Source organism: Bos javanicus, chromosome 16 (assembly GCF_032452875.1).
Source record: "Bos javanicus breed banteng chromosome 16, ARS-OSU_banteng_1.0, whole genome shotgun sequence".
NCBI lineage: Eukaryota > Metazoa > Chordata > Mammalia > Artiodactyla > Bovidae > Bos > Bos javanicus.
The window spans coordinates 27870319-27896629 of NC_083883.1; the positions used below are offsets into that span (position 1 = coordinate 27870319).

The 26311-nt window shown below is 43.3% G+C and overlaps 1 protein-coding gene across 2 annotated transcripts in view; it reads right to left on the minus strand.

The window, feature by feature from the left end:
• TP53BP2 (tumor protein p53 binding protein 2) overlaps window positions 1–23451 on the minus strand; it is a 67510-nt gene extending 44059 nt beyond the window's left edge. Inside the window, exons 1-2 of one of the 2 annotated variants that reach the window (XM_061382310.1) lie at window positions 23366–23451; window positions 304–447 (exon numbers count right to left, since the gene is read on the minus strand). Coding sequence is in view for 1 of the 2 variants with exons in the window: in XM_061382307.1 (XP_061238291.1) it covers window positions 23366–23392 (27 nt within the window). In the remaining variant the exon portion in view is untranslated. The remainder of the gene's footprint in view (window positions 1–303; window positions 448–23365) is intronic. The other variant, XM_061382307.1, reaches the window with a different exon arrangement.
• Between the last annotated feature and the right edge of the window lie 2860 nt (window positions 23452–26311).

The following is a 26311-nucleotide window of genomic DNA, read 5'->3' on the forward strand; positions in this document are numbered from 1 at the left end:
TCTGGTGTTTTACTTTTTAGAAGACAACAGCTTCATTTATTTAAAAGTACAAATTATAGATACGAAGGATGAGAAATGTGTTCTAAGATCACTGCACTTTTCCCCCAAAATCCCACAGGATTAACACTGGTGTGAGTGGTGAGTGGACTTCATTCAGGCATGCCTGAAGACAGCTCTGGAGTGACTGTTCTGGGCTGAGTGCTCCAAGGCCAGGCCGGCAATGTGAGCTGCTCCTGACGCCCAGGTGGGAGATCTGGGTTCTTACCCCAGACTTGTTAATCATTATTAGGGAAGTAATGTCACCTCTCTGAATCCCAGCCTCCTGGTCTTCAAAATAAGAGTCCTAAGTTCCTGAGAGCTGCCACGTAGTTTGGGTGTTTGTAAGAGCCAACTTCTTCACAACAGTCCACAACCTGGAAGGTAGCAATTCAGTCGCGAAGTGAGGACCTGAATGAAGGCAATGGACAGAGGGGGAAAGAACAAATTCAACAGAAAGACTGGATCTGGTGACTAAATGTGGGAGGATGCGGGGGGGGGGGGGGGGGGCGGTGAACTAAACAATTCATAGCAAATTCAGGAGGAAAACCAGGCTTGCTCCACTCTGAGATTATGGTAGCAGCAGGCAGGGGATGAGAGAAAAGCAGGAGTTTCATATGGATGAGCTGATCTGGGACCACCTGTCCCCACCCCCTCTCCAGCCCTCACGGCCTTCGGACCTTCAAGCTCGGTTCCACCAGCATCCTCCTCCTTGCCTCCCACCCCCTGGAGCCTGTGCATCCTGTTTCTGACTGCCATGTTGTTGGCTCGAAACGTCCTCAGAGCTTCTGGGGTGGACTCTGAAACTGGCGCCAGGCGCGGAGGGCAAGGAGAGACAGAAGGCAGGCAGCCCACTCCAGACTGGCAACTGGCCTTTCCGGAAGCAAGGCAGCTTGCTCAGGAGACTGGTCTTGGGGGCTGCAGGGCCAGTGGCTCCCCCGACCCCTGCCCAGCAGCATGGTAAAAGCTTATGGAGAGGGTCCCCCTGGGTTCAGTCTCCAGCCTGCGTCCTTGGGCAGCGTGAGCCTGGGACAGCAGGCAGCACGTTCCAAGGATAGGAAGGTGGGTGAACAGCCTCCAAGTGCCTGGGTCAGCTTGCAGGTCGAGCCTGAGGTCACGTCTTCTTGATGACCTTCCCCGACAAATGTTCTTCCCTGTGTGCCAGCACGGCCTGCCGCTCCTTTCCCTGGGTCTTGATACAACCACTTCCTTCCCGGGAGGCTTTCCCTGGTCATCCTGCCTAAAACCCCACCACCACCCTCAACTTGCACAGCATGCGTGCACCCACATATGCACATGCACACACATGCACTTCCCTACTTTCTCTCTCTCCCTGGCACAGTGACCAACATACCATGTATTGTATTTATTTCACTTGCTTTTACTGTCTTCCCTGCTAGAACAGACGGTCCATGAGGCCCAGGGTTTTGTCTGTTCAATACGGCATCCTTAGCACCTTGAACTGTGCCTGGTTTGTAACAAACACACAGTAAGTGTGTGTTTAGGAATGAATAAATACCGCAGCTGTTACTGCACTTGACAGATTCACCTCTGATTTATTTTCACAGTAAGTTTCCCACAGGTATTGACAGAAAGCAGAGCAGACAGTATTCAGCACAGCTACACACGCCGACAGAAGTTAGTGTCCTCTCCTCTTCAGTTTGTATCATGCTATGCCATCCTACTTTTGTTTCAACATCTTGTTCATTTATGCAAGATTTATAGGCTATCTATTTTATGGTTTAAGTTCTAATACAGACATAATCTTTATTAAGTAGCCATTACAGCACACGGTACAGAACGAGAGACAGAGAGCGCTGTGTGGAGAGGGACACAACCACCCCAGGGGAATAAATACCCCAACCTGGCTTCCTCCTTCTTAGGTCATCCGTGCTACCCCTCCTCACTGGAAAAACCCAACTAGAAGTCGGATGGAAAGGGAGACTACTGATGCCTTTATAGAAGTCAACTTCCTGGGGCACAAAGCAGGGTGGAGACAGGCAAGCAAAAGATGCTTCCCCACTCCATCCTCAAACTCAATGACTTCAACCCCTCTATGGTGAGCGAGGGCTCCTGAGCCACAATCTAAACAGAATGAGAGAACACAAAGTACAGGAAACGAACAGCCCAAGCAGAGGGAAGAACAAATGTCAAGGCCCCGAGGAGGAATCAAGCTTGTCATATTTGTGGACGAGGAAGGTCACTCTGACAGAGTGAGCAAGAGGAAAGGATTATAGGAGATTAACTCAAAGAGACTAGATCACGCATAGAAGCCACTGAGTCCTCAAGCTGTGGTGCAAACAGAGGGTTATTCATCACAGATGGCAAGGCCCCACCCTCAGAGATTCTGATTCAGTAGACCAGGGGTGGGGACAGAGATTCTGCACTTCTAAGAAGCTCCCTTGAGATGCTGATACTGTGGCTCTGGAAACTGCAAACCAAAAACCATTGTTCAAAGACCCAAAGGCTGGAGCAAGGAATCTGGATTTTAATCTAAGAGGCCATTGGAGGCAAATCATTAGAGACAAAAAAGATTAGATTGGTGGTTGCCAGGGGCTGGGGGACTGACTGCTAACAAGTACAGGGCTTCTTTTTGAGGTGATGAGAATGTTCTGGAAATAGTGGTGATGGTTGTACCACCTTGTAAACATACTAAAATCCACTGAACTGGATACTTCAAAATGGTGGTATGTAAATCATATCTCAATTTTTTAAAAAATAAGTCACTGGAGGATTCTGAAAAGAGTATTGAAGTCATTTTTTTAAACATTACTCTGGCTACTATATGAATAGACCACAGAGAGGCAGGCATGGAAGACCAATTAAGAGGAAATGTAGCACATAAAGGGGCTTCACTGATGGCTCAGTGGTAAAGAACCGATCTACCAATTTGAGAAACATAAGGGTATGGGTTTGATCCCTGGGTCAGGAAGATCCCCTGGAGGAGGGTATGGCAACTGACTCCAGTATTCTTGCCTGGAGAATCTCACAGACAGAGGAGTCTGGTGGGATACAGTCCATAGGGTCACAGAGTCAGACACGACTGGAGGGACTTAGCACGCACACACGAAGCACATAAAATGAGATATAATGGTAGCACAGACTGCAGGTAACAGCAAGTGGTGAAAAATGGCTGGACCGGATTATATTTTGAAGGCAGAGTCAACAAGACTTGCCTAATCGACAGAATGTGGGATGCAACCATAGAAATTGAATGAACGTAGATTTGGTGTCTAAGCAACAGAGTAAATAGTGCTGTCATTTACTATGAGGAAGGAGGAACAGATTAGGGAAGGGGCCACAGGACTGGGGCCTCGGCCAGAAGTCCCATAGAGGACAGGGACCCAGTAAAGGATTAGAAAAGATCCAACCATAAAAAATGGAAAGAAACACAAAGGAGTGTGGAATACCAGAGACCATGCAAAGCAGTGTCTCAACTAAGTCAAATAAAGCTTAGCGATCTTAGAAACGAGAATGAGGACAGTTCTCCAGGCTGGACAAGACGGAGGCTGCTGGATGCCTTGACCAGTGCTGTCTGAGGAACGAGGTCGAAGGCCTGTTTGAGACAGGCTAAGAGCCCAAGGGAAGGATGCAGAGACTCAGAACAGAAAGATGGAGAAAACAGCGACTCCCTGGCAGGCCAGTGGTTGAAACTCAGCACTTTCAATGTAGGGGGCACGTCGATCCCTGGTTGGGGAACTAAGATCCCATATAACTGCATGGTGCGGTCAAAAAAAAAGGAAGGTGGAGAATATGGAGCCACAGATGGAAGAAGACAGAGTAAAAGCGGTGCTTTGATTCTTCTTTATTTCAACATGGAGTTTTTACAGAGCATTTTAATGGATGGACTGATTCAGTCGAGAGGGGAATGCTGCTGATGATGCTGACTCTGTATCTCTAGTCTCTATTCCTAGGCCAGTACTCACTGCCCAGTGGCAATCTATGTCTGGAGAACCCGCAAATGCTTCATGCTCAGCTTGGCCAAACCAGCACAGTCCCATTTGCACTGACTTTCTTTGCTGTAGTGATTATCTTACTTTTTAGGTTACAAAGATAGTTTATCAAGTTTGACAATTTCTTAATGGGACACCACAGCACAGTGACAACAATACAGCTGGGAAGAGGTGGCTTTGAGCCGTGACTGTGTGACAGCTGATGTGCAGCCGAGGGCAGGTGTCTTCCTGACAATCCCAGAGAAGGGGTGGGAGAGAGGGACCACCCACCAGCCCCAGCTGCGCCTGGTGGCCCTGAGACCTATAAATGCCACATTTCCCCCTAGAATATTTCCATTAGAACAAAAAGGCATCACGTCACTTGAAATAAATAGTTTAAACTCATTTCACCCATCTTAAATTTATAGACATTAAGTATGTCCCCTTGCATTTACATATCACTTATAATTTAAAATCTTTTCATTATAATCTGCCCACAATTATAGGCTTTACTGTGATAATTCATAGTTGTTCCAAATTTTACAGAGGAAGTAAATCAGGCATTTTCTCAATGAATATCTTTTCTTTATTTGGAAGAGGAAAAACAATAACATAAAAAGATGTTGTTGCTAAGTCGGGTGGGAGGAGAGAGATGGACTGGGAGTTCAGGGTCAAGTAGATGCAAACTTGAAGGCAATGGCACCCCACTCCAGTACTCTTGCCTGGAAAATCCCATGGACGGAGGAGCCTGGTAGGCTGCAGTCCATGGGGTTGCTAGGAGTCGGACACGACTGAACGACTTCACTTTCACTTTTCACTTTCATGCATTGGAGAATGAAATGGCAACCCACTCCAGTGGTCTTGCCTGGAGAATCCCAGGGACGGGGGAGTCTGGTGGGCTGCCGTCTATGGGGTCGCACAGAGTCGGACACGACTGAAGCGACTTAGCAGCAGAAGCAGCAGCAGATGCAAACTATCACGCTTAGAAGGGATGGACAGCAAGGTCCTCCTTACAGCACAGAGAACTATATCCAATTTCCTGGGATAAACCATACTGGGAAAGAATATATGTATTTCTTAAATATATAGAAAAGCGAGCCAAATCAAAAGAAAAGGCTAGTTAAACTAACCTATCATGCTAACCTGAGAAAAGTAGGCACACGGGCTCTTTATACTGTACTTTCTTTTTATCTTTGTTTCATAAGTGGACTGTGCTACAAAACATCGCTCTTTGAAGTGTAACTTAATTCCCTAAAAAATAAAAAGATGAAGCTGTTTTTATTTCATTTTGATGAGGCAGTTTTATCAGCATGTTGAAACCTTACTAAAGAAAAAAATTTTAACCTACTCTATCAACTAAGTCCTTCTGAAAACAATAATTTTGGCCAAAAATTCATGATCTTTAATGATAAAAAATAAAATGGCTAAATCTTAGAGAACTTTTCAGCATCTAATACCAAAACATTCCAGAAGGAAAAAGCACAAAAAGCGAAACTTTCAAGAATGGTCAGGTATGTACTGTTTTGTTACAAAACAGTATTCACCATATCCCACTATACAAATGGAAAAATATAATACGTGTACACAGACATGTAGTACAAACAAAAAAAGACCTCACCAAATTAACAGTAGTAATGTTTGGCGGTAAGATTATGAAATGAATTTGGGGGGACTTATCTATGCTTAAACTTTCTAGAATGATTAAACATCACTTGGATAATAAAACTGATAAAGAATCAATAATTAAATTAATAAGGCAAACATTCTTATTACCTGGTCCTTGCTATGTGATATATATGGCAAATATCTGTCTGACAATGTTGTTTTCTAGGGTCACCATACTGCCTCAACTTTAGCCAGGGACTAAAACCTAACAATCAAGAAATATATCCTGGAACTTCTCTGGTGGTCCAGTGGTTAAGAATCCACCTTCCAGTGCAGGGGACACAGGTTTGATCCCTCGTCAGGGAACTAAGGTACCCCGTGCTGTGAGGCAACTAAGCCCGTGTGCCGCACTTATGAGCCTGCAAATACACACACACGCACACACACACACACACACACAAGAAACACATCTTAAACATCCACTGCATTAGAATGAAATATTATTCAGCCATAAAAGGAATGAGGTACTGATGCATACTACACATAGATGAACTCTGAGAACACTATACTAAGTGACAGAAGTCAGGCACAAAAAGAAACACCACAATATTCAAATCCATAGAGACTAAAAGTAGATTAGTGTTTACCAGGGGTTGAGGGGAGGGGGAATAGCGTGTAACCCTAGAGGATGTTTTTCTCTAAGGTGATGAAAATGTTCTGGAATTACCAGTGGTTAACACTGTGAACATACTAAAAACAAAACAAAAAAAATACTGAATTACATACTTCATAGGGTGAATTTTATGGTATGTGAATTATATCACAATCTTAAATGCCCACTACATGCTTACTATGTGACAGATACAAGAATCTCTTAAGGGAAATAAAATTTACTCATAAAAAAAACTTAATACCAAATTAAGAACAACTTAGTACCAAATTACGTGAGTGGGGCTGTAAGTAAAATGAAAATTCAGAAAGGAGAAAGATGAATGTGATCTGAGGCAGACTGAGGTTTCAGCAAACAGGCATAAACTAATGGCAAGCATAAAGAAAGAAATTCTGGGTTTCCCAGGTGGCGCCAGGGCTAAAGAACCTGCCTATCAACGGAGGAGACAGAAGAGAGGTGGGTTGGATCCCTGGGTAGGGAACATCCCCTGGAGCCAGAAATGGCAACCACTCCAGTATTCTTGCCTGGAGAATCCCATGGACAGAGGAGCCTGGCCGGCTACAGTCCACAGGGTCACAAAGAGTTGAACACAACTGAAATGGCTTATGCATGCATAAGGAAATAATAAAAAGAAAAATAATAATCTATAGTAACCTTACTTCTAAAAATGCCATCTTTTCCTGACTCTTTAGATTTCTGAAAACACCATATTCTCAAGAAAACAAAGATGACTCCCTTAGCTCCTTTCCCGTAAGGAAGAAAGGAGAATGGAGTTTCCTGGCGTCAAATCGCATGGGAGGCTACTGTGAGAAACTTGGTTATTTTCATTGACTCACAAATGTGTTCCTGGGAACTTGTGACGTAAGTTATTTTCATCACAAGCACAGCAATAATCAGATCAAAACAACACATCAGCTTTCACAGCTGAACCTGCAGCTGTGAGGACGATAAATTGCTGGGGTATCTGAAAATGCTCAGAGTCTAGCTTGGACAGAACAGAAGAGATGGCTTTTCTTCCCCTGATACCAGGTCAGCCCTTCCCATTAACAGAGACATGAACTGCTCACTTCTTACCAACTTGCACATCAAGAACTTCATGTTTTTAAAAAAGAGTAAGCATCAAATCTAATATATACTTAGGAGCAGAGGCTCTCAGGGACAGACCATAGGGCAATACGAAAGGTAAAACACAGAGTGGGAAGGATGAATGTAAATTAAAACAATGAGTCATCACTTACAACTATTAAATTAGTGATTAAAACGTAAGATCCAACAGAGATGAGACTGATTCATTCAAAGATATAATGATGGTACTAAAAATTGTTTAAAATCCCACTTGGAAAGTAAAGTGTATCATGTTATCAAAACCCGTAAATTTACGTATACCCCATGAATTACCCTTACAGAAATAACTGAAATGAAGAAAACCTGTAAATGGCTGAAGATTTTTCACTGTGGTGTTGGAGCTATGAACAGTAAGATAGGAAACTAACATCCAATAAGTTAACCATGGAAGGGTAGCTGCTGGAGGGACTATGACCCAGGTACCAACTACTGTAAGTACAGTGTTAGAAAATGGCAAGATAAGGTTACAAAATAGAAATATTAAGTTGTAGATTTTAACCATTTAAAACATATGGACAGGACTTCCCTGGTGGTTCAGGGGTTAAGACTCCACTTCCACTGCAAGGGGCGCAGATTTGATGTCCGGTTAGGGAACTAAAATCCCACCTGCTGCATGGCGCAGCCAAAATATAAAAAATTAAACATACAGACACAGGAACTGTCTTGTACAGAATACGTAAGAGAACTCTGGTATCATGAGATCGGGTATGCTGCTGCTGCTGCTGCTGCTAAGTCGCTTCAGTCGTGTCCGACTCCGTGCGACCCCATAGATGGCAGCCCACCAGGCTCCGCCATCCCTGGGATTCTCCAGGTGAGAACACTGGAGTGGGTTGCTATTTCCTTCTCCAGAGATCGGGTATAGATGTCACTTTAAATTTGTTTAAATATCAATGTTAATATAGTTTCATAATAATGTACAATTTAAAAGTATACATAACACAATACAAACTGTGATAATGTGAAAATATTTCCCTAAAAACAGCAAATAAGATTTGATTCTTAAAGTGATCAATCTGAAGAGAAAGATTCAGGGAAAGACCAAACACCATTACATTAAGTTGCACCAGGCCTCCCCACACGCGCTGCACAGTAATTCATGCCCAAGTCATGTCTGAAGAAGGCTTGCCCTTCCAAAAATCCAAAGTCAGAGACAATTTTCATTAAAAAAGAAGAGATCAAAGATTTATTTTTAAGAGTTCCATTTTAACAGGACATGTATGCACTGTAACTATAAAGTTATGCTATTAATACAAGGATGACTCATTTCAAAGAGGAATTATTTCAGATTAAAATTTGGAAGACTTTTCCAAAAGGAAATTGAAAAAAAAAAAAAACTGACCAGGGCATTTACAAGAAATTTACTTTGTGTCAGAGGCTAAATTTATTCCTTTGACTGAAAAACCATGTGAAGTTTAACAGAAAGAAAAATAGAACTAAGAGTTTAGGATGTTCCCTGTCATAGAAAGGAATTTAAGCTTTGCAATAAAAGCACCAGAGTTTTGATTTATAAAATCCCAAATCACTTAGGTTTACCTAAGAAAATATATATATATATATATATATATATATTCATATATGAGAAAAAAATTTGTCCTTTAGAGGAAAATGAACAATCTATAAAAAGAGTGACATAAATCCTCCCCAATCTTACAACTCACAGGAAACTCACCATAGAGGCAATCAGATAATAATGGTAGTAGAGAGTAGAGAAAAGTCAAGATGATTTTTGTATTTAATAATTCCCCTATGGAGACAGAAATGAAATGAAGGAAGGAAGACCCCAGACTACCTTCTAGAAGAGGATGCTGCTACTAGGCTTCCTATAACCTGGTCAAGAAAAACACCTCTCTTAACAGTAAGATACATAGAAAGGGATTAAGAAACAGCAACAACCAAAGCTTCTTTCAGTCTCTCAAACATACAGAGCCATTCAGCCCAACTCTGGCTTCCAACCCGAGAAAGGGGTCAGAAATGAGATGCAGATCATTCCAATCTTCCAGCATTTTCAGCCTCCTGCTCCTCAGAGGCCTCGCTGTCTGCTCCTGTGGTAACTCTGCTCCAGGGGCCACGAACCAAGAACACGGGGCGGCTTGCTTGGCTCCCTGACTTGGACTTGCTCCGTCCCAAGGGCGGGCTGGGCTGCCCTCCTTCTGCAGGGGGTGTGCCACCCAGCCACCCCAGCCTGGACAACCCTGCCACCCCTCCCCAGTAGTTCAGTGGGCATCCCGACAGAGGTCTCCGTGACGTCTCCCTGAGGAGCAGCAGGGACACTTAGTCTTTGAGTCCTTTCCCTCAGACACTCCCCAGCCTCCCTGATGATCCGTCCAACCTTGCTACCGCTATCGGCGATCACTGCTGACAGAGGCTTATGTGCCATCTCTCCGGCCCAGAGTTTACTCCTGAGGCCATTACACTGCTTTATAAAATCTTCATCAATTACCATGGGTCACATCTACTAATGTTCCATTAAAGATCAATGATATTTAAACCCATTTCTACACTAAGTATAGCATGTATTCACTAAATATACTGCATTTTGCTCACGGAATACTTTAAACATCAGCCCGTCAGTTTCTATCAGACATGTAAGTTATTTAAAGAAAAATCAGGGACTTCCCTGTCGGTTCAGTGGTTAAGATTCCACAATTCTCAACCTGGATGTGCTTCTAGAGATGAATGGATAAAGAAGATGTGGTTCATATATACAACGGAATATTACACTCAGCCACAGAAGGAACCACTTGGAGTCAGTTCTAGTGAGGTAGATGAACCTACAGTCTGTTATACAGAGTGAAGTCAGTCAGAAAAAGAAAAATATCGTATATCAACACATATATAAGGAATCTAGAAAAATGGTATTGATGAACCTATCCACAGGGAAGGAATGGAGGAGACACAGATGTAGAGAATGGACTCATGGACACAGTAAGGGAAAGAGAGAGTGGGATGAACAGAGAAAGCGGCATCGACGTACATACACTATCACGTGTAAAACAGATAGCTGGTGAAAAGCTATTACACAGGGAGCCCAGGCTGGTGCTCTGTGATGACCTAGAGGGATGGGATGCATGGAGAGGAGGATGGCTCAAGAGCGAGAGGATATATGTATAATTATGGCTGATGTCTGCTGTTGTATGGCAGAAACCAACGCAACATTGTAAAGCAATTTTCCCCCAATTAAAAAATAAATTAAAAGAAAAAAAAAAAAATACTCCATGCTTCCACAGCAGGGGGCACAGGTTCCAGCTCTCATCAGGGAACTCATAAGATCCTGCATGCTGCATGGTGTGGCCTGAAAGTTTTTTAAATAAAATTAAATAAATTTTTTAAATAGAAAGGATTCATTAAAAATAAAGAAAAACCATAAAATCATATTCAAAGGATTTCTTTATATTATAAACTATTTCTTCGGTCACTAGAGCAAATGAGTAGAATCTAGAAATCAATGACACAAATTTGAATAGTTAAAAAAGTTCACCACATTTCCTAGCCATTCATTCAGGATCTTCTAGAGTACACAATCATTTTCTGAGACAACTACCATTCTGAGAAAAATGACATAGTAAATATGGTTACTTTAATAGCGGGAAAAAAATTCATTACATACTGAAAAATAGCTGGTTTTAGATGTTTGATTACATAACCACTTCATCTACAGAAACAGAGAGCAGTCACCTCCCCTGAGACATAGAGTCTTCTCTCATGAACGTCAGTCATTCAAAAGGAGCTCCTGGTTTGGTTTCCTCTCAGTCCCATCTTCTTGTTGTTTTCAACATCTTTCATTCACCCACAGAGAATGGGAAAGTCTGCATTCTTCAGGGCGGAGAGAAGAGACTGATCAATGAGCACAATAAAAGGTGATGTGATAGAGAAAGATGCAGGTGATGGCAGGACATGGCTAATCACGGTTGAGAGAGGAGCAGCTGAACTGAGGCGGAAGGAGCCGGCCTCTTGAAACATCCAGGGAAGACATTCCAGGCAACAACCCTGAGATGGGAACAGGCTTGGTCTGTGCCGTCACCACTAAGAAGGCCAGTGTATCAGGAATATAGGCACATATGAACAAGGATGGACAGGTAAACAGCTGATAAAGGGCCTTGAGGTCAAGTATAAGGGACACAGGCTGAAGAATAAGGGACATCACTAGAGTAGTTCTCAAAGCATGGTCCCCAGACCAACAGTATCAGCATCGCTGGGAACTTGCCAGAAACAGAAAGTCTCAGGCCCCCACCTAGACCTCCTGAATCAGAAAACCTTGAGGTATGGCCCAGCAATCCCACTGAAGTTTGAGAACCACTGCATTGGGGCTTATAAGCAGAGATGTAACATGAAACTAAATTTCTGGGTAAATGAACTACAGCATTAGTTCTTTTACCAATAGATAACAGCAGTGCATATTAACCTGTATAGTGTATATTAACTTAAAACGTCAATGGTTAACCCTGTGACAATCAAAACTTCACAGACTTTTAAACCTGTAACTTACCTGTACATCAACTATACTTCAATTAAAAAAAAAAAATCAGATTCATATACAGTGGTATTTTATCTTTGCCTATTTTTAATTTCAAGGAATTTCCAATCAATTATAAGAAATATAAAGACTTAAAACATAGAAGTTATCTGCTCCACAGTCACAGCCTCAAATCACCAAATGAGAAATCTCGAAAAGCTTTCTGGAATAATTCAAAACCATAAAATTGCCTCCAGCCCTGTCCCTCCCACAGACACACACCTCGAGCCAGGAGGACGCTTTCTCTCTGCTTCTCAGACGACTGTTCACATCACAGTTGTCCGGATCCCGGTCTTATCTGTCTTACTGGTCTATAAATTCCTTTGGTACAGAAGTTCTGGCCCTCAAATGCTTCCTCCCAGTTTTTCTCCTCTCCCGAAAAACACAATCTCAGTATCTGTCTGACACACAGCAAATCTGAATATGTGATTGTTCAACTGAACCGATACTGTGGCTCAGAGACTCAAAGTTCCCCGGAAGATGGGAATGTGAACAGGAAACAGATGTGAACAGTGTGTTCACGTCATCAGGCATAAGAAGCACTTATACGTGACCTCGCGGTGTAACTGCAAAGTGAGTTTTCTCAGAGCCAGACCATGTCTCAAGGGAAGAAAACAAAGCATTCTGCTTACTTTAGGATAACCTAAGAAATCTTTTCTCTCCTTTTCAACTATGCCAGAAGCCTGATTTAGGCAAGATTTCAAATTCCAAAATATCTATCAAAGTCGCTCACTTGAAGCTACTCTGCTTTCAGTGTCTGCCATAAACAAACAACAAAATAAAAGAACTAAATAAATATACTTGACTAGTTAATTCTCCATCCCTACCTCAACCCTTCTGTATAAGCTTCATGTTGGCTGGTATACTTTCTTCTAGGCTGAGCACTGCTGTCTTAGGAGCATGTCTAATTTTACACAAAGGCACCATCATAGACTTCACTCTATCTGTTGCTTTTATTCACTAAGCATTGTATTTTTAACCAATTTTTACTGGAGTATAGTTGATTTCCCAATTGTATTAGTTTCAGTACAGCAAAGTGAATCTGATACATATACACATATCCACTCTTTTTGAGATTCTTTTTGCATATAGGTCATTACAGACCCATGGGAAAAGTTCCCTAGAGTAGAGCTCCCTGTAAGCACCGTATTTTTAAGATCCATGCATGATCGCCTGAGCACAACCAATCCATGATTTCTAGTTCTTTCCTTTCTACCTGGCAGTCTGCTATGGAAGTGGTCCTCTATGTTCAAAGATTTCACCTCTGTGAAACTTCTCCCAACAATGGACATATATTTAAATGGGCAAGCACTACCCTCCCCAAGGAAAATTAAAAATAAGAACATTCATTCACCCAAACTACATTTATTAAATGCCACTGTGTGTCAAACACTGTGCTCAGTGTTAGAAACACAGACTAGAGGATGGGTCACACCCTCAAGCTGCACACAGAGCACAAAGCCCCACAGGGCCCCGCAAACACGTGACACAACCGGAGACCTTCCTGGTGGAGGTTCAGATGACGTCCAGTGAGAACAGGAAAAAAAAACCACCCCTCTCAAGGAATACTACTGAACCGAAAAGGGTAGGATGAGTCAGACAAGAAGAGGGCTGTCCAGGCAGAAAAATGGCACATGTAAAGGCACAGCAGTGAGAGGAAACCCGGCGTGCTATCGTCACGCAGCCCCGGAACTGCTGAAACCAGGAAGGTGGGAGGTCAGACAGAAGGAACAGGTCACCTCTCAACCCCTGAGTCACAGCTGTGATGCAGAAACTCGGGACATACACGACTTATTTCACACTGACAATTAAGGCCCAGTCAGACGGCGCAGAGCAGGTGATGGACGTCAATATACAAGAAGGTGCAACTCACTGCCAGCTAGAGGAAAACAGATCATCAAGCCCCACAGAGTCCTAACACAGCGTCCCTTGGGAGCATGAAGGAGGCAGTGAGCAGATCTTCTTCCCCAACTGCCCTGCAATCCTGAAGGCAGGCCGGCTGAGCAGGGCGAAGGGGGCTGCCCTTCTGCCAGGCACGAGGCACACGCACCACTTACTTTCCCTCCGCAGCAGGCGCTGGGTGTGAAGGGCTGAGTTGCTTCATGTTTTGAGTCTTTCGATCACTTCCCTTCCCCACTGAGATGCCAAATATTCTACAAGTGTATTTGGACACAAAAAAGGCTGAAATCCACTGGGCCAGATGATAAGGAAACTTTGGATCTAGCTAATGAGACTATGTTGGTATGCTATACGTAATACAAGTCAGTCTTGAAGAATTCTGGACAGGGGGAGCAACAGACACTATCTCAGATCACCATGGAAGTAGTGTGGAGATGGACTGACGGGGTGAAGGACAGTAAAGGTATAAATAAGGAGAGGATCACCCCTTCCAGGCAGGAGAGGGGTAACACAGAAGAAGAGCACCAGGGGCTAGAGAGGAGGAGTCCGGGACATAGTGATGAAACCATCATGGGAGAAAATGGAAGAATGGATGGAATGCAGGATAACATCCAGGTCTCTTAGTGACCGAAAGCAGCGATCAACACCTACCAGAGAAAGATCCTATTTAACTTTAAAATAAAATTAGTATCCAAAATAGTCCCCTTTTCCAGATCAACAAATTACAAGAAAATAATAATAATAATAATAACCTGTGCTGTGCTTAGTCGCTCAGTCATCTCTGACTCTTTGTGACTCCATGGACTGTAGCCCAACAGGCTCCTCTGTCCATGAGGATTCTCCAGGCAAGAATACTGGAGTGGGTTGTCATGCCCTCTTCCAGGGGATCCTCCCAACACAGCAATCGAACCCAGGTCTCCCTATTGCAGGTAGATTCTTAACTATCAGAGCCACCAGGGAAGTCCAGTAATAACCTACACGTCACAAATTATCAACAGCTAGCAGTTAGCAACTAGATATTGCTGTGATACAGAAAAACACTGGCAGGAAGAGACTCTTTCTAGAATTTAAGTCAGCTCTGATTTCAATTTCCTAGGTCATTGGCTGTTTTGTATCTTTGTCAATAAAATGAGGATTACCATTGATTAAAAAAAAAAAAAAAAGGTGAAGGAACTTGTAGGTGAAAGCACTTGAAGCTTTCAAAGTAGATGATCATGGGGTGGAAGGCACAGTTGTAAAATACTTGTAGGGTTAAGGCATCCGCAAAGGAACTGATCTCCACGCACGGCGACAAGCTTTCTCTAAAGCTCTGCAGAGCTCTTTAAGGATGTAACAAGTCTGGTTTCTCTTGAGTCTCACAGGAGGAGCTTGTGGACGTGGAGTAACCCTGCCCATCCCTGTCCTGATCTTATGCCCAACCCTGGGGTAAGATCAACCCTTCTCTCATCCCTGGGGCTTATGAACGCCTAGAGCAAGTCACACACTGCATGGACTGAGTTCACAGCCAGTTCACACTAACTGCTGGGCCCTCACAGTATATGATAAAGCTTTTATCCATCTTTGGTGGTTTTCCATCGTCTTCCTACCACAAGGGCTGTCAGGCTCCCCCCATATTTCCCAGTTCTTTGGCTGTGGCACCTCCACAATCTGTTCTCACACAGCAATGGAGGCATCTTTTCTAATCTCTCCATTTATGTCACTTTTACTCCTTAGAACTTTTCCAGGGGCTGTCACATCCCTTCCCCTGGCAACTAAACTCTTCGCCCCGCCCAGGAAAGCCTACAGGCTGCACTTCTCTACCTCCACTCCAGTCACTCGCTCCCAACCACTAAGCTCCGGCCTCATAGTCCCCCTTGCTTCCTCCAGGCCTTTGCACCATCCCCTGGGAATTCTGCCTACTTGATATGTTGTTGTTGTTCAGTCACTAAGTCATGTCCAACTCTGCAACCCCATGGACTGCAGCACGCCAGGCTTCCCTATCACTATCTCTTGGGATTTGCTCAAAATCATGTCCATTGAGTCAATGATATCATCCACCCATCTCAGCCGCTGTCATCCCCTTCTCCTCCTGCCCTCAATCTTTCCCAGCCTCAGGGTCTTTTCCAATGAGTCAGTTCGCATCAGGTGGCCAAAATACTGGAACTTCAGCTCCAGCATCAGTCCTTCCAATGAATACTCAGGGTTGATTTCCTTTAGGATTGACTCATTTGATCTCCCTGCAGTTCAAGGGACTCTCGAGAGTCCTCTCCAACACCACAGTTCAAAAGCATCAATTCTTTGGCACTCAGCCTTCATTATGGTCCAACTCTCACATCCATACATGACTACTGGAAAAATCATAGCTTTGACTATATGGACCTCTGTCAGCAAAGTAACGTCTCTGCTTTTTAATATGCTGTCTAGGTTTGTCATAGCTTTTTGCTCCTCCCACAGATCTGCACAGGTCTCAGCCAAGATGTCACTTCCCTGACCACCAATCTACAGCAGCCGTCCTAGTCACATGCTGTTTAAATCCTACATAACTCTTTTGTTTTGTTTCTACTTTCCATATCCTCTCCGCTCCAAGCCTCCCACTAAGCTTCAGGAGAGGTACGCTCCTTGAAAACTGTCATCTTCTTTCCTGTATCCATGGCACTGAGAACAGTGCCTGGAATATAGTGGGTGTTCACTGCACACTTATTGAACAGATGTTGTCCCCAAAAGGCCATCCAAAAACAATCAGCAGGTTAATAAGGAAGAAGGAAGATCACTGATTTAATATGATTTCATTCCATACCAGTCTCCAGTTTATTTCCAATAAATTCATCTGATTAAATGGAATCACTCTTCCTCACTATACACACCACCCTGGGGCAGCAAGGGGAGATGCTGTCACTTTGTCCTCATCTGGAGATTCTGCCAGCAGTGGGCATTCCTCCAAGTCACAGATTCACCTCTCAAGCCCCTGGAAAAGACTGCACAATAAAGACGGCAACCTCACAGCAGACTCTCTAGTTCCCTGCCCTCCGTGGCTCTTAACCACCCATTCCACTCTGACCCTTACTCTCCTACCTCACAACGTTCACACCCTGTTTAAACATACCATCAAAAGCAAGATTATCCAATACCCCTCAGACAAAAGGCAATTGTATCAAAGAAAGAAGAAGAAGAAAAAAGGAATCATTACACCCCTTCTCTTTCCCAGATGATGCGAAAGAGCCGAGATCTCTATAGAAGCATTAAAGGTAGAAAAAAATAATAGTCACTGAGCCATTTCCTTTGCACAGGGTGAAGTCAGCTCCACATCAGTCGAAACTTGATAATTTATCACCCAGTGTGGATTTACATATGGGAAGATATCTCTGTTTTCCTTAAAGTCAAAAATAATTAGTGTTATGCTCTATAAACCAGTATTTGAAGTTGTCATTAGCCAAAAGAATACCATGACTACTGTCTTGATAAGTATACAGAAACATTCTAGAGCATTTCTTCACAGGTGGACCTGGTTCTCATCTCATTTCTGCCAAGTGACCCAGGGTAAATTACCAAAACCCTATGGGCTTCAAATTCTTTGTTACATGAGAAGAGGGAAGCCTTGCTTCACAGGGTCAAAACCGGATTATCTGAGATGAGCAGCCCAACAGAGGGGCAGGTGTTGGGCACACAAGGGGTTCCAGCAGAAGCTCCCTCTCCACCCTGGGTGGAAAATAAAAGCATGGGGCTTTCAACCATACCAGTTGACAGAGAAATTATTCTTTCCACTACGGAAGATTAACACACTGTCTGGATCATTTCTTATTATTACCACTAGTAGTTTAAAGCAATATTTTACAATAGTTTACTCCTTATGATTCTCTATTACTTTTCTAAACTTGTGTCTTAAGGATTTCTGGTTGAAATGTTGGAAATTTAAATAAATAGTACTAAGTCACAAATCTGTTTCTAGAACAACCACTGAAGTACGCATTTCAAAAGGGAAAATTCAGTATTTATTGGTCCCGTGAAAATTTTCAATGAAAAATCTGGTTCCGTTAACCAAATGAATCATTTGTGTTTGGATAAATATTAAGCAGAAAAAAGCTAAAAATGGCCACAGTCGCAGAGTCTGTGAAGCTACTTTTCCTACACAGGCTCTAACTATGTTGGGAATTTGCATTTCTTTGATAAGAGAGTTTTCCTCTGATAAGAGAGTATGCAGAATGTTTTAAGAATCACTGTGTCCTTAATGTTCAGTGCTCCTGAAGGCTCTCCTAATGACTAAGACTTCTCAGCTCTCCCCAACAAGATGAAAAACTTTACTGTCACACCTACCACTCCAGCCTAAGTATACCTCTCACAAGGTCTGTCATCTGTTTTTGCTTTTCTCAATGACATCTGATTAAAAGAAAATGTTCTGTTCAGTACCTGCTTCAGTATCATGAAAAAAGAGAAATATTTAAATAATGTTTGACTTGAAAAAGTGGCATGAGCTGAAAAGAACACTCTGGATTCCTGAATTCTTCTATCCCACTCTTCATGTTCTTTGCAGTACTTGTAAGTAGAAAAGGCTGGTGAGAGGTTTACAGGGTTGTTGTTTAATCGCTCAGTCATGTCTAACTCTGCGACCCCACGGACTGCAGCATGCCAGGCTTCCCTGACCTTCACTATCTCTCGGAGCTTGCTCAAACTCATGTCCATTGAGTCGATGATGCCATCCAACCAACTCATCCTCTGTTGTCCCCTTCTCCTGCCCTCAATCTTTCCCAGCATCAGGGTCTTTTCCAATGAGTCGGCGCTTCACATCAGGTGGTCAAAGTATTGGAGCTTCACCATCAGTCCTTCCAATGAATATTCAGGTTGATTCAGAGGTTTATGGTACATGATGGAAATCATATCAATATGTATTGGTACGCTGTTACCCTATTTGAACTAGAAAGAGGCTGGACCTTACATGAGCTGCAAGAATGGCTCAGTGTTAGGTGCACTTTAGAAAGACGTTTTAAGAAGTCTCACATACTATGGTAGATTACCAAGAGATAAAGGTCTACAGTGTTCCTTAAAAGCTCCAGAAAAGAGAGGTTTTGTTTTCTTGTTTTTACCATCTGCTGCTGGGGGACAGGGAACGTAGAGAGAGAGAGAAAACAGTTCTTCCTAGAAGCAGTGTATGAATAAATGACCCTCTGTGTCCCTCTAAGATAAATTCTAAGTTAATTTTTACAATATAAGCAGGTGTATGATTGTGCTACAGTTCTTTATAAAGTCTAAATCCAGTTTCTCTCAAACAGGTAAAAATACAGAAATTGTTAAAATTCTTTTCGGCTTTTAATTAGTGTAGCATAAGTCACAAGAAACAAATTTCACTACAGCACAGGAAATGTGAGATACTTTGCACATTTTCTTTTAAATAGATGATTTGTTTAACAGCCTTTGAGAATTATAGTTCTATAGAGAACCTACCTTAAACTTTATTCTGAAATAAAACCTAAGCTAATGGACTGCATTACTTCTCAACAACAAAAAGGAATTCTTTCAGAACATGGTATAATCATAATAATACAATGTTCCAAAGCTACAACTTGAAAAGGTTTGTCATTTCAAAACACAATTTCAGTTTGGGAAAGTATGTGCAAATAAAACCAGTATATAATACAAATAATACTTTAAAACATGAAAATAATACAAGTATTTCAGCAGAAGTTAAGCTCTCAGGCTGGGGAGCTGACTAAGCTGCCTTTAGAAATACATAAATCTGATTGACCAAGAATGAGACTTCTAAAGGAGCTACTGCAATATCCCATTTTTTTGGTCCCAGACTTCCAAAATTATAAGTTCCAATAATCAGATGATATTTCACAGCATAATGAAATTGCTAGGCGTAATTATGATACCTCTGTAGCATTGAAAGATAAAATGCCATAAACCTAAAAATAAATCATGATTAGTTCAACTGAGCTCTTTAAAATAAGCTATTATTTTCTCCAAAATATTATCCATATTAGGGTTTTGTGGTGAAATTCATTTAAACAGAACACTAAATTAAATAATCGGAAAACCCATTCTCCAAGTCATTAGGGATAAACGACCCATTACAATTTCATTTAAAGTATTAACGTAAATGTGAAGCTGCAAATATGGGATTCAAATGTAAAATGCTCCTTTGTGCCCCTTCATCAAACCAACTGCCCTGTCGATACAGTCAGTGACCATCAGGCATATGTGGCTATTTAGATATAATTAGATTTTTTTTTAAATTCAATTCCTTGGTCTCATTAGTCCCATTTTAAGTGCAGTAGCTGCGGGTGGCTGGTGGCTACCACACTGGACAGCACAGATACAGTTCATTTTCTATCACAGCTGAATATAAATGCCACATATATGACATCAACCACTGAGACAGGCAAATTCAAGTCCTCTGGCCTTCCACACGGCACTGTGGAACACTGTGTGGTTTTGTGAGCAGGTTTTTTTCATTTACCTTTGAGCAGCAGGTACAAACAGAAATTGTTATCAAACTGTATCTAAAAAGAACAGGGAATGCTTTTAGAGTTAGCTAAGCTCTTTCATACCCACTCCAGTGTTCTTGCCTGGAGAATCCCAGGGACAGGGGAGCCTGGTGGGCTGCCGTCTCTGGGGTTGCACAGAGTCGGACACGACTGAAGCAACTTGGCAGCAGCAGCAGCAAGCTCTTTCATAAAAATATTCTTGTTTGAATACAACACTTCACAAAATGAAAAGTAATGAAAAAAGATATCTGATATAATTTTAAACAGCTGAGAAATGTTGCTTTTAATGACGATTTCCCTTTAGTTGATAAATACAACATGAGAATGCCTCATTAAACAGCCATACTGCCAAACTACAAATAACGTTTCTTTAATGAAGAAAAAGATACAGTGTCAAGTAGGAAGGAGTAATCAGTTTCTCCTCACCAAGTTGTGGAAATATCACAGAACCAGACATACCAACTATGGCAGGTATCTCAAAATGAGTGTAATTATTACACCCTTTTCTGCAGTACCCTATCATTATCTCTACTGTGATTCTCAGCACTTGCCTACTTATTTTTAGTTAGCCTACTAAAATGCATCATCCCCTTCTGATTTGGGATCCAATTATCACTTCATGTCCCACATGAAAGAAATTCACTTGATTCTCTACCATTTGTTGAGAAAACACATGAACATAATTTATTTGCACAACTTTAATATAATGCAGTCTAAATAGCAAGTTGTTATCTCCAGCATTCCTGTAAAAGCAATTTTAAAAATGTATTCTTAATGTCACAGAACTGTACATTTTAAAATGGTTAAAACTGTCATTTTTATGTTATGAACATCTCACCTCAACAAGAAAGCATATCAAGGTAATTGTCTACATTCTGAGACTATCCATTTTTCCCTATTAAGCAAAGTGCTTTTTTTTGATAAATTGGTTAGTTTTTCAAAGTAATAAATTTAAAACCTCACTTGATGATGGAATAAAAATCCATATTAAAAGCTAAAGAGAAGAGATATATTTAAGAAAACAGTCTTATTTTCAAATATCCCAACTATTACAGGATAAAGATATAACAAGAGGTTAATAAATGAAATTTTTTTTCATATTTTTTATGTGTCACCAGTATAAGAATCTCCAGTTTAACCTAACCAATGTTACAAATTCAAGAGAAGTTCTTATCTAGCAACTATCCCGAGAGAGGCAAGGAGGCACTAACTGTTTCATAAACAATAACTCTAATCCTCACAAACATCCTAAAGCTAGGTTACTACTAAAACCCCCATTTTACAGATGGTGAAACAAAACACTAAGAAAGAAAAAAGGCTATGGTCACAAAGGTAGGAGCTGAGCAAATACTGCACATGCCACCACATCATGAGTCCTGTTAGATTCTACTGACAGGGTTTCCTTGGTGGTCCAATGGTTAAGAATCTGCCTGCCATTCAGGGGCCACGGGTTTGATCCCCGGTCCAGGAAGATCCCACATGCCAAGGAGCAGCAAAGTCCGTGTGCCACAGCTACTGAGGCAGCACTCTGGGGTCTGTGCCCACAACAAGAGAAGTCACTGCAATGAGAAGCCCACGCACCACAACGAAGAGTGGCCCTCGCTCCCGGCAACTAGACGAAGTCCACGGGCGGCAAGGAAGACCCGGCACAGTCTAAGAAAAATAAATCTTTTTTAAAAAGATTCTACTGACGTTAGGAAACGCAATAGCCTAAAGAGCTATATAACTTTCTATACATTGTGATGATCTGGTATGTAAGAAGGAAAACTTTCATCATCATTAATAATGGCCAAAGAATACCTTAACATACAACTGATCTTTAAGAAAGAAAGCATACCGCAACAACAAACACTTGTCTTGCTCCTATTTTTAAGGAAAAAAATCACAAACTGTGAAAGTTATTTTTAGGCAAAGAAATGTAAATACAAGGAATGAAACATTTTAATGACAAAATCCCTCACCCTTCTCCATATTTTAAATATTGGTCATTCACATCACAAACCTAACTTCATAACCAGGTATCAAACTAAAAAAGGACACATAATGCTATTAACACTTTCAAATTCTCTGAATCCTGGCAGGACAAAATATCCCAAACCATCTAAACTGAATTATCAAAACCAATCAATCAAATGTGTCCAGTATGTGAAAGTTTAAGAAACCCTCCCACAACACAAGCTAAGGGGCCAGAAGATAGTGTATTCTGCATCTGTGACTGCATATACACAAAATTTGTCCTCACTCATTCCACAGACTCTATAAAAGTAAAAGAAAAGTGATTTCTTTGTTTCCACAAATGAAGCCATAAGAAAACATCGCTCGACTGCAAGATAATCCTGCTTCAGTGGCAGAAGTGTAAAGTACATACAATTTCCTCGAGGAAACACGCTACTGAAATCTGCATAAGCCACTGCAACCCTCCAGCTTCTGCGACCGTTGAAGAAAAAGGGCATTTCAAACGTCTCAAACCTGTTGTTCACCTGTGTGGCCTGGTGGACACGTCGAAAGCCTACGGAGTCTATAAAGAACTCACCAACCTTCTCCGAGGGCTCGCTAAACAAGCTGTGGAAACGGTGGAAGCCAGGCAAATGCGTTTTTACTGCTATCAAAAACTTTGAGGCTTCATTTATTAAAATCAGTTTCCAGATAAAAAGAGTTGGCCATCACCGATATCAAGATCGAAATTCAACTAAAAACAAAAGGTACGCTTTTCGGTACGTGTATTTCATGCCAACTTGAAGTTGTTTCTTGTTTTTTTTAAGACAAAGCAAATAAGATTCCCGGTTCCCTTGTTCTTGACCTTCAGGAACTGCAAAAAAAAGTCAGGACCCAGCCAGACAGAAAAAGAAAAGTTTAGAGTGGCTGCCGCACCGGCTCGGGAGCAGTTGCTGGGACCCCTACCCTCGGTGAGGGTCTCCCCGTTCCCGCACGCGGGAGCTTGGGGTGGGGAGGATGGAGCCGCTCGCGGGAGGTGAGCTATGCACGGACCACCCGCGACGCGGACTCAGCCCCCCGCCGCCGCCATCCCCGGGCTCTGCTCAGGACCCGCACGAAGGCGGGCACCAGACCCCTGCCCGCGACCCCGCACACTTCCGGTCCCGGCCCCTACCGCCCGTCCGCTTACCGGCATCATTTTGGACCCGAACCGCATCGAAGCTGGTGGCGAGACGACGGCCCGGAGCCAAGCGGAGGCACCCCGGAGTGTGGGGGTCGCACGGTGCGGGGGAGGGGAGCGCAGAGGGAGGCCGCCCGAAGGCGGCGGACCTGTTGCAAAGAGGCGGCGGGTGGCGGGGCGGCGTGCGGGTCCCCAAAGCTCTCAGTGCGGGCTGGGGCGCCACCGAGCCCCGAGCGCACCTCCGGCCAGGCCCCCCCGTACGTGGCTTTGTCTGCTCCGCGCTCGCCACGGCCCGGACTCCCTCCTCGGCTCCGAAACCAACTAATCCCCGGGCCTGGCCCCCGCCGCCCGCGCCGGCTCCGCCCCCCGCGCGGGGCCCCGCCCGCGGCGCGCGAGGCGGGGTGGGGGAGGGGAGGCCGCGGGGACGGAGCCGCGCGGGCCCGCGGCGGGAGGGAGGCCGGGGGCGGGAGCGCGCCCGGGGCGGCGGGGCCGCGCCGCCTTTATTTGCCTTCGGGATGACAAGTTACCGGGGGCGCGCGCGGCGGAGCCACCAGAGCGCGCGCGCGCCCGCAGGCGGAGCCGAGGACTCTGAGGCCGCCTCTGGAAGACAAAATAAGGAAAGCGCCGGACGAACCCCCGTGTTGCTGCGGCCGTCACCTCCCCGCAGTTTCGAACTGGGTCGGGGTGGGGGAAAGCGGGGGGAGTGGGGGCTGAATCCTGGGCGGAAACTCGGCACCTGGACGGTTCCTCCCCGGAGCACCGCCGCCGGCCTCGGCCGGAGCCAGACGACCGTACCTCCTGGGAGGACCCAGCCGCGGGGCTGGAGTGGCCGAGGTCCCTGGAGGCTCCGGCGACGGCCCGGTCCCAGCAAAATGGAGATCGGCGGGTCCGTCTCAGCCGGCACTGCATTCCGAGAGTTCCTGGTGGAGGAGTCCTCGGGCTGTCGCCTTCCCTCTCTTCTGCATCGCCCAAACTCTAGTTTAGAACTCTGTGTGACTTTCTGTAACTAAAAACAAACAACAAAACCCCGAACATTCAAAAATAACTAAAATGATCAATTTTGTTTGTTTTACCACAATAAAAATAAGTAAATAAAACCAAAAAAAGTTTGAAGCAGCTTTCCGAGGAGCTTCTTTTTCTGCTATTCTAAAAAGTCCTGGATTTCCTCTCTGAAGGTTACTCGTTACACCCTCAGGACAGTCTCGGAAATGGCCACACACTCTGCTCCCTTTGCCTAGGAGAATTGCAGTGGCTCATTTTGAAAGAGCAGCAGAGCTGGTTTAGGCACCTTCTTCCACCTTCCAAGGACACAGATTCCTGGAACCCTAACTACAGGAAACTGTAGTTCTGTTTAAATTGTCCTTGTGAGCGAGATTAAGTGGAATAAAGCCCCTGCATTCACCTAGCCTCAAGCATGGACAGATCTTTCTTAGTCCAATATTGTTGGTCAGTCGCTCAGTCGTGTCCAACTCTGTGGGACGCCATGGGTTGCAGCACGCCAGGATTCCCTGTCCATCACCAGCTCCCAGAGCTTGCTCAAACTCATACCCATTGAGTCGATGATGCCATCCAACCATCTCATCTTCTGTCGCCCTGTTCTCCTCCTGCCGTCAATCTTTCCCAGTATCATGGCCTTTTCCAATGAGTTGACTCTTCACATCAGGTCAAAATATTGGAGCTTCAGCTTCAGCATCAGTCCTTCCAGTGAATACTCAGGGTTGATTTCCTTCAGGATTGACTGGTGTGATGTCCAAGGGACTCTCAAGAGTCTTATAGTCCAATATATCACTAACCAGAATCTCCATCATCAAACTCTTAGCCTTCTTATCCCAGCTACATATCTGGAAATACTAATGTATTAAGCTATGGCTAATTCAATTAGAATCAAAAATTCTCCAAAAATCTAGTGTAAAGCCTAGTTATTTTAAGAGGATTGTCCTAAATTGTAAAGGAAATTCATCCTTTTATTCAGTAAATATTTGTCTAATATTTACTACATGCTGAGTATTCTTCTAAGTATAGGGATACATTAATGAAGACAACAAAATTAGGTGGACAGTAAAATCAGTAGCTGAGTATATTAATAATTAATATTTACATAAATTACCAATTATCTCAGCCAGTCCAAAAAAAAATGACCAAATATAAGACAAAAATTAAGGGGATGAGGCATGCAGGTGAAATTTTAAATCAAGTGGTCGAGGTAGACCTCACTGAAAAGATGATATGTGAGCACAGACTTGAAGGAGTAAACTACAGCCTTCATGAAGGCTTCCAAGCAGAGGGAACAGCCAGTGCTAAGGCCTTGAGGTAGGAGCCTACTTGGTGTTTCCAGGACCCTCAAGGAAGCCTGGATGGCTAGAGCGGACTGGATAAGGTAGAGAGAAGCAGAAGATGAGGTAGAGTGAAATAAAGAGCCAGATAATGTACAGCCTTACGAGCCATTATAAGAACTTTGGCTCTTACTCTGAGTGAAGTGGTTAAGTCATAGAAAAAATTTAACCAATGGCTACCATGATATGACTTCTGTTTTAATGGAATCACACTAGCTGCTGTGGTAAACAGACTGAAAGTTTAGCAGAGAACCTGTAGGAAGAGCTTGCAATAATCCAAGAAAAAGATGAAAGTGGCTTGGGCAGTAATGGTGAACATTGTGAAAAGTAGTCAGATGTGAGATGTATTTTGAAGGTCAAACTCATAGAATTTTGTGACAAGGTAGATATGGAATAGGAAAGTAAAAAGTCAAAGAGAAGTCCAAGGCTTTTGTCCTAAAGAATGGAAATTGCTACCCACCAAGACTGAGAAAAACCCTGAGTGGAGCATGTTGCAGGAAGAGGCAATCGTTAAATTTGAGAATCTTAATTTTAAAAAGCCCTAATCTTGGATTTTAGCACATTTATGGGAACCAAGACTGCCTATTGGCAACCTGCAGGGACTATATAACCGAAAAAACCT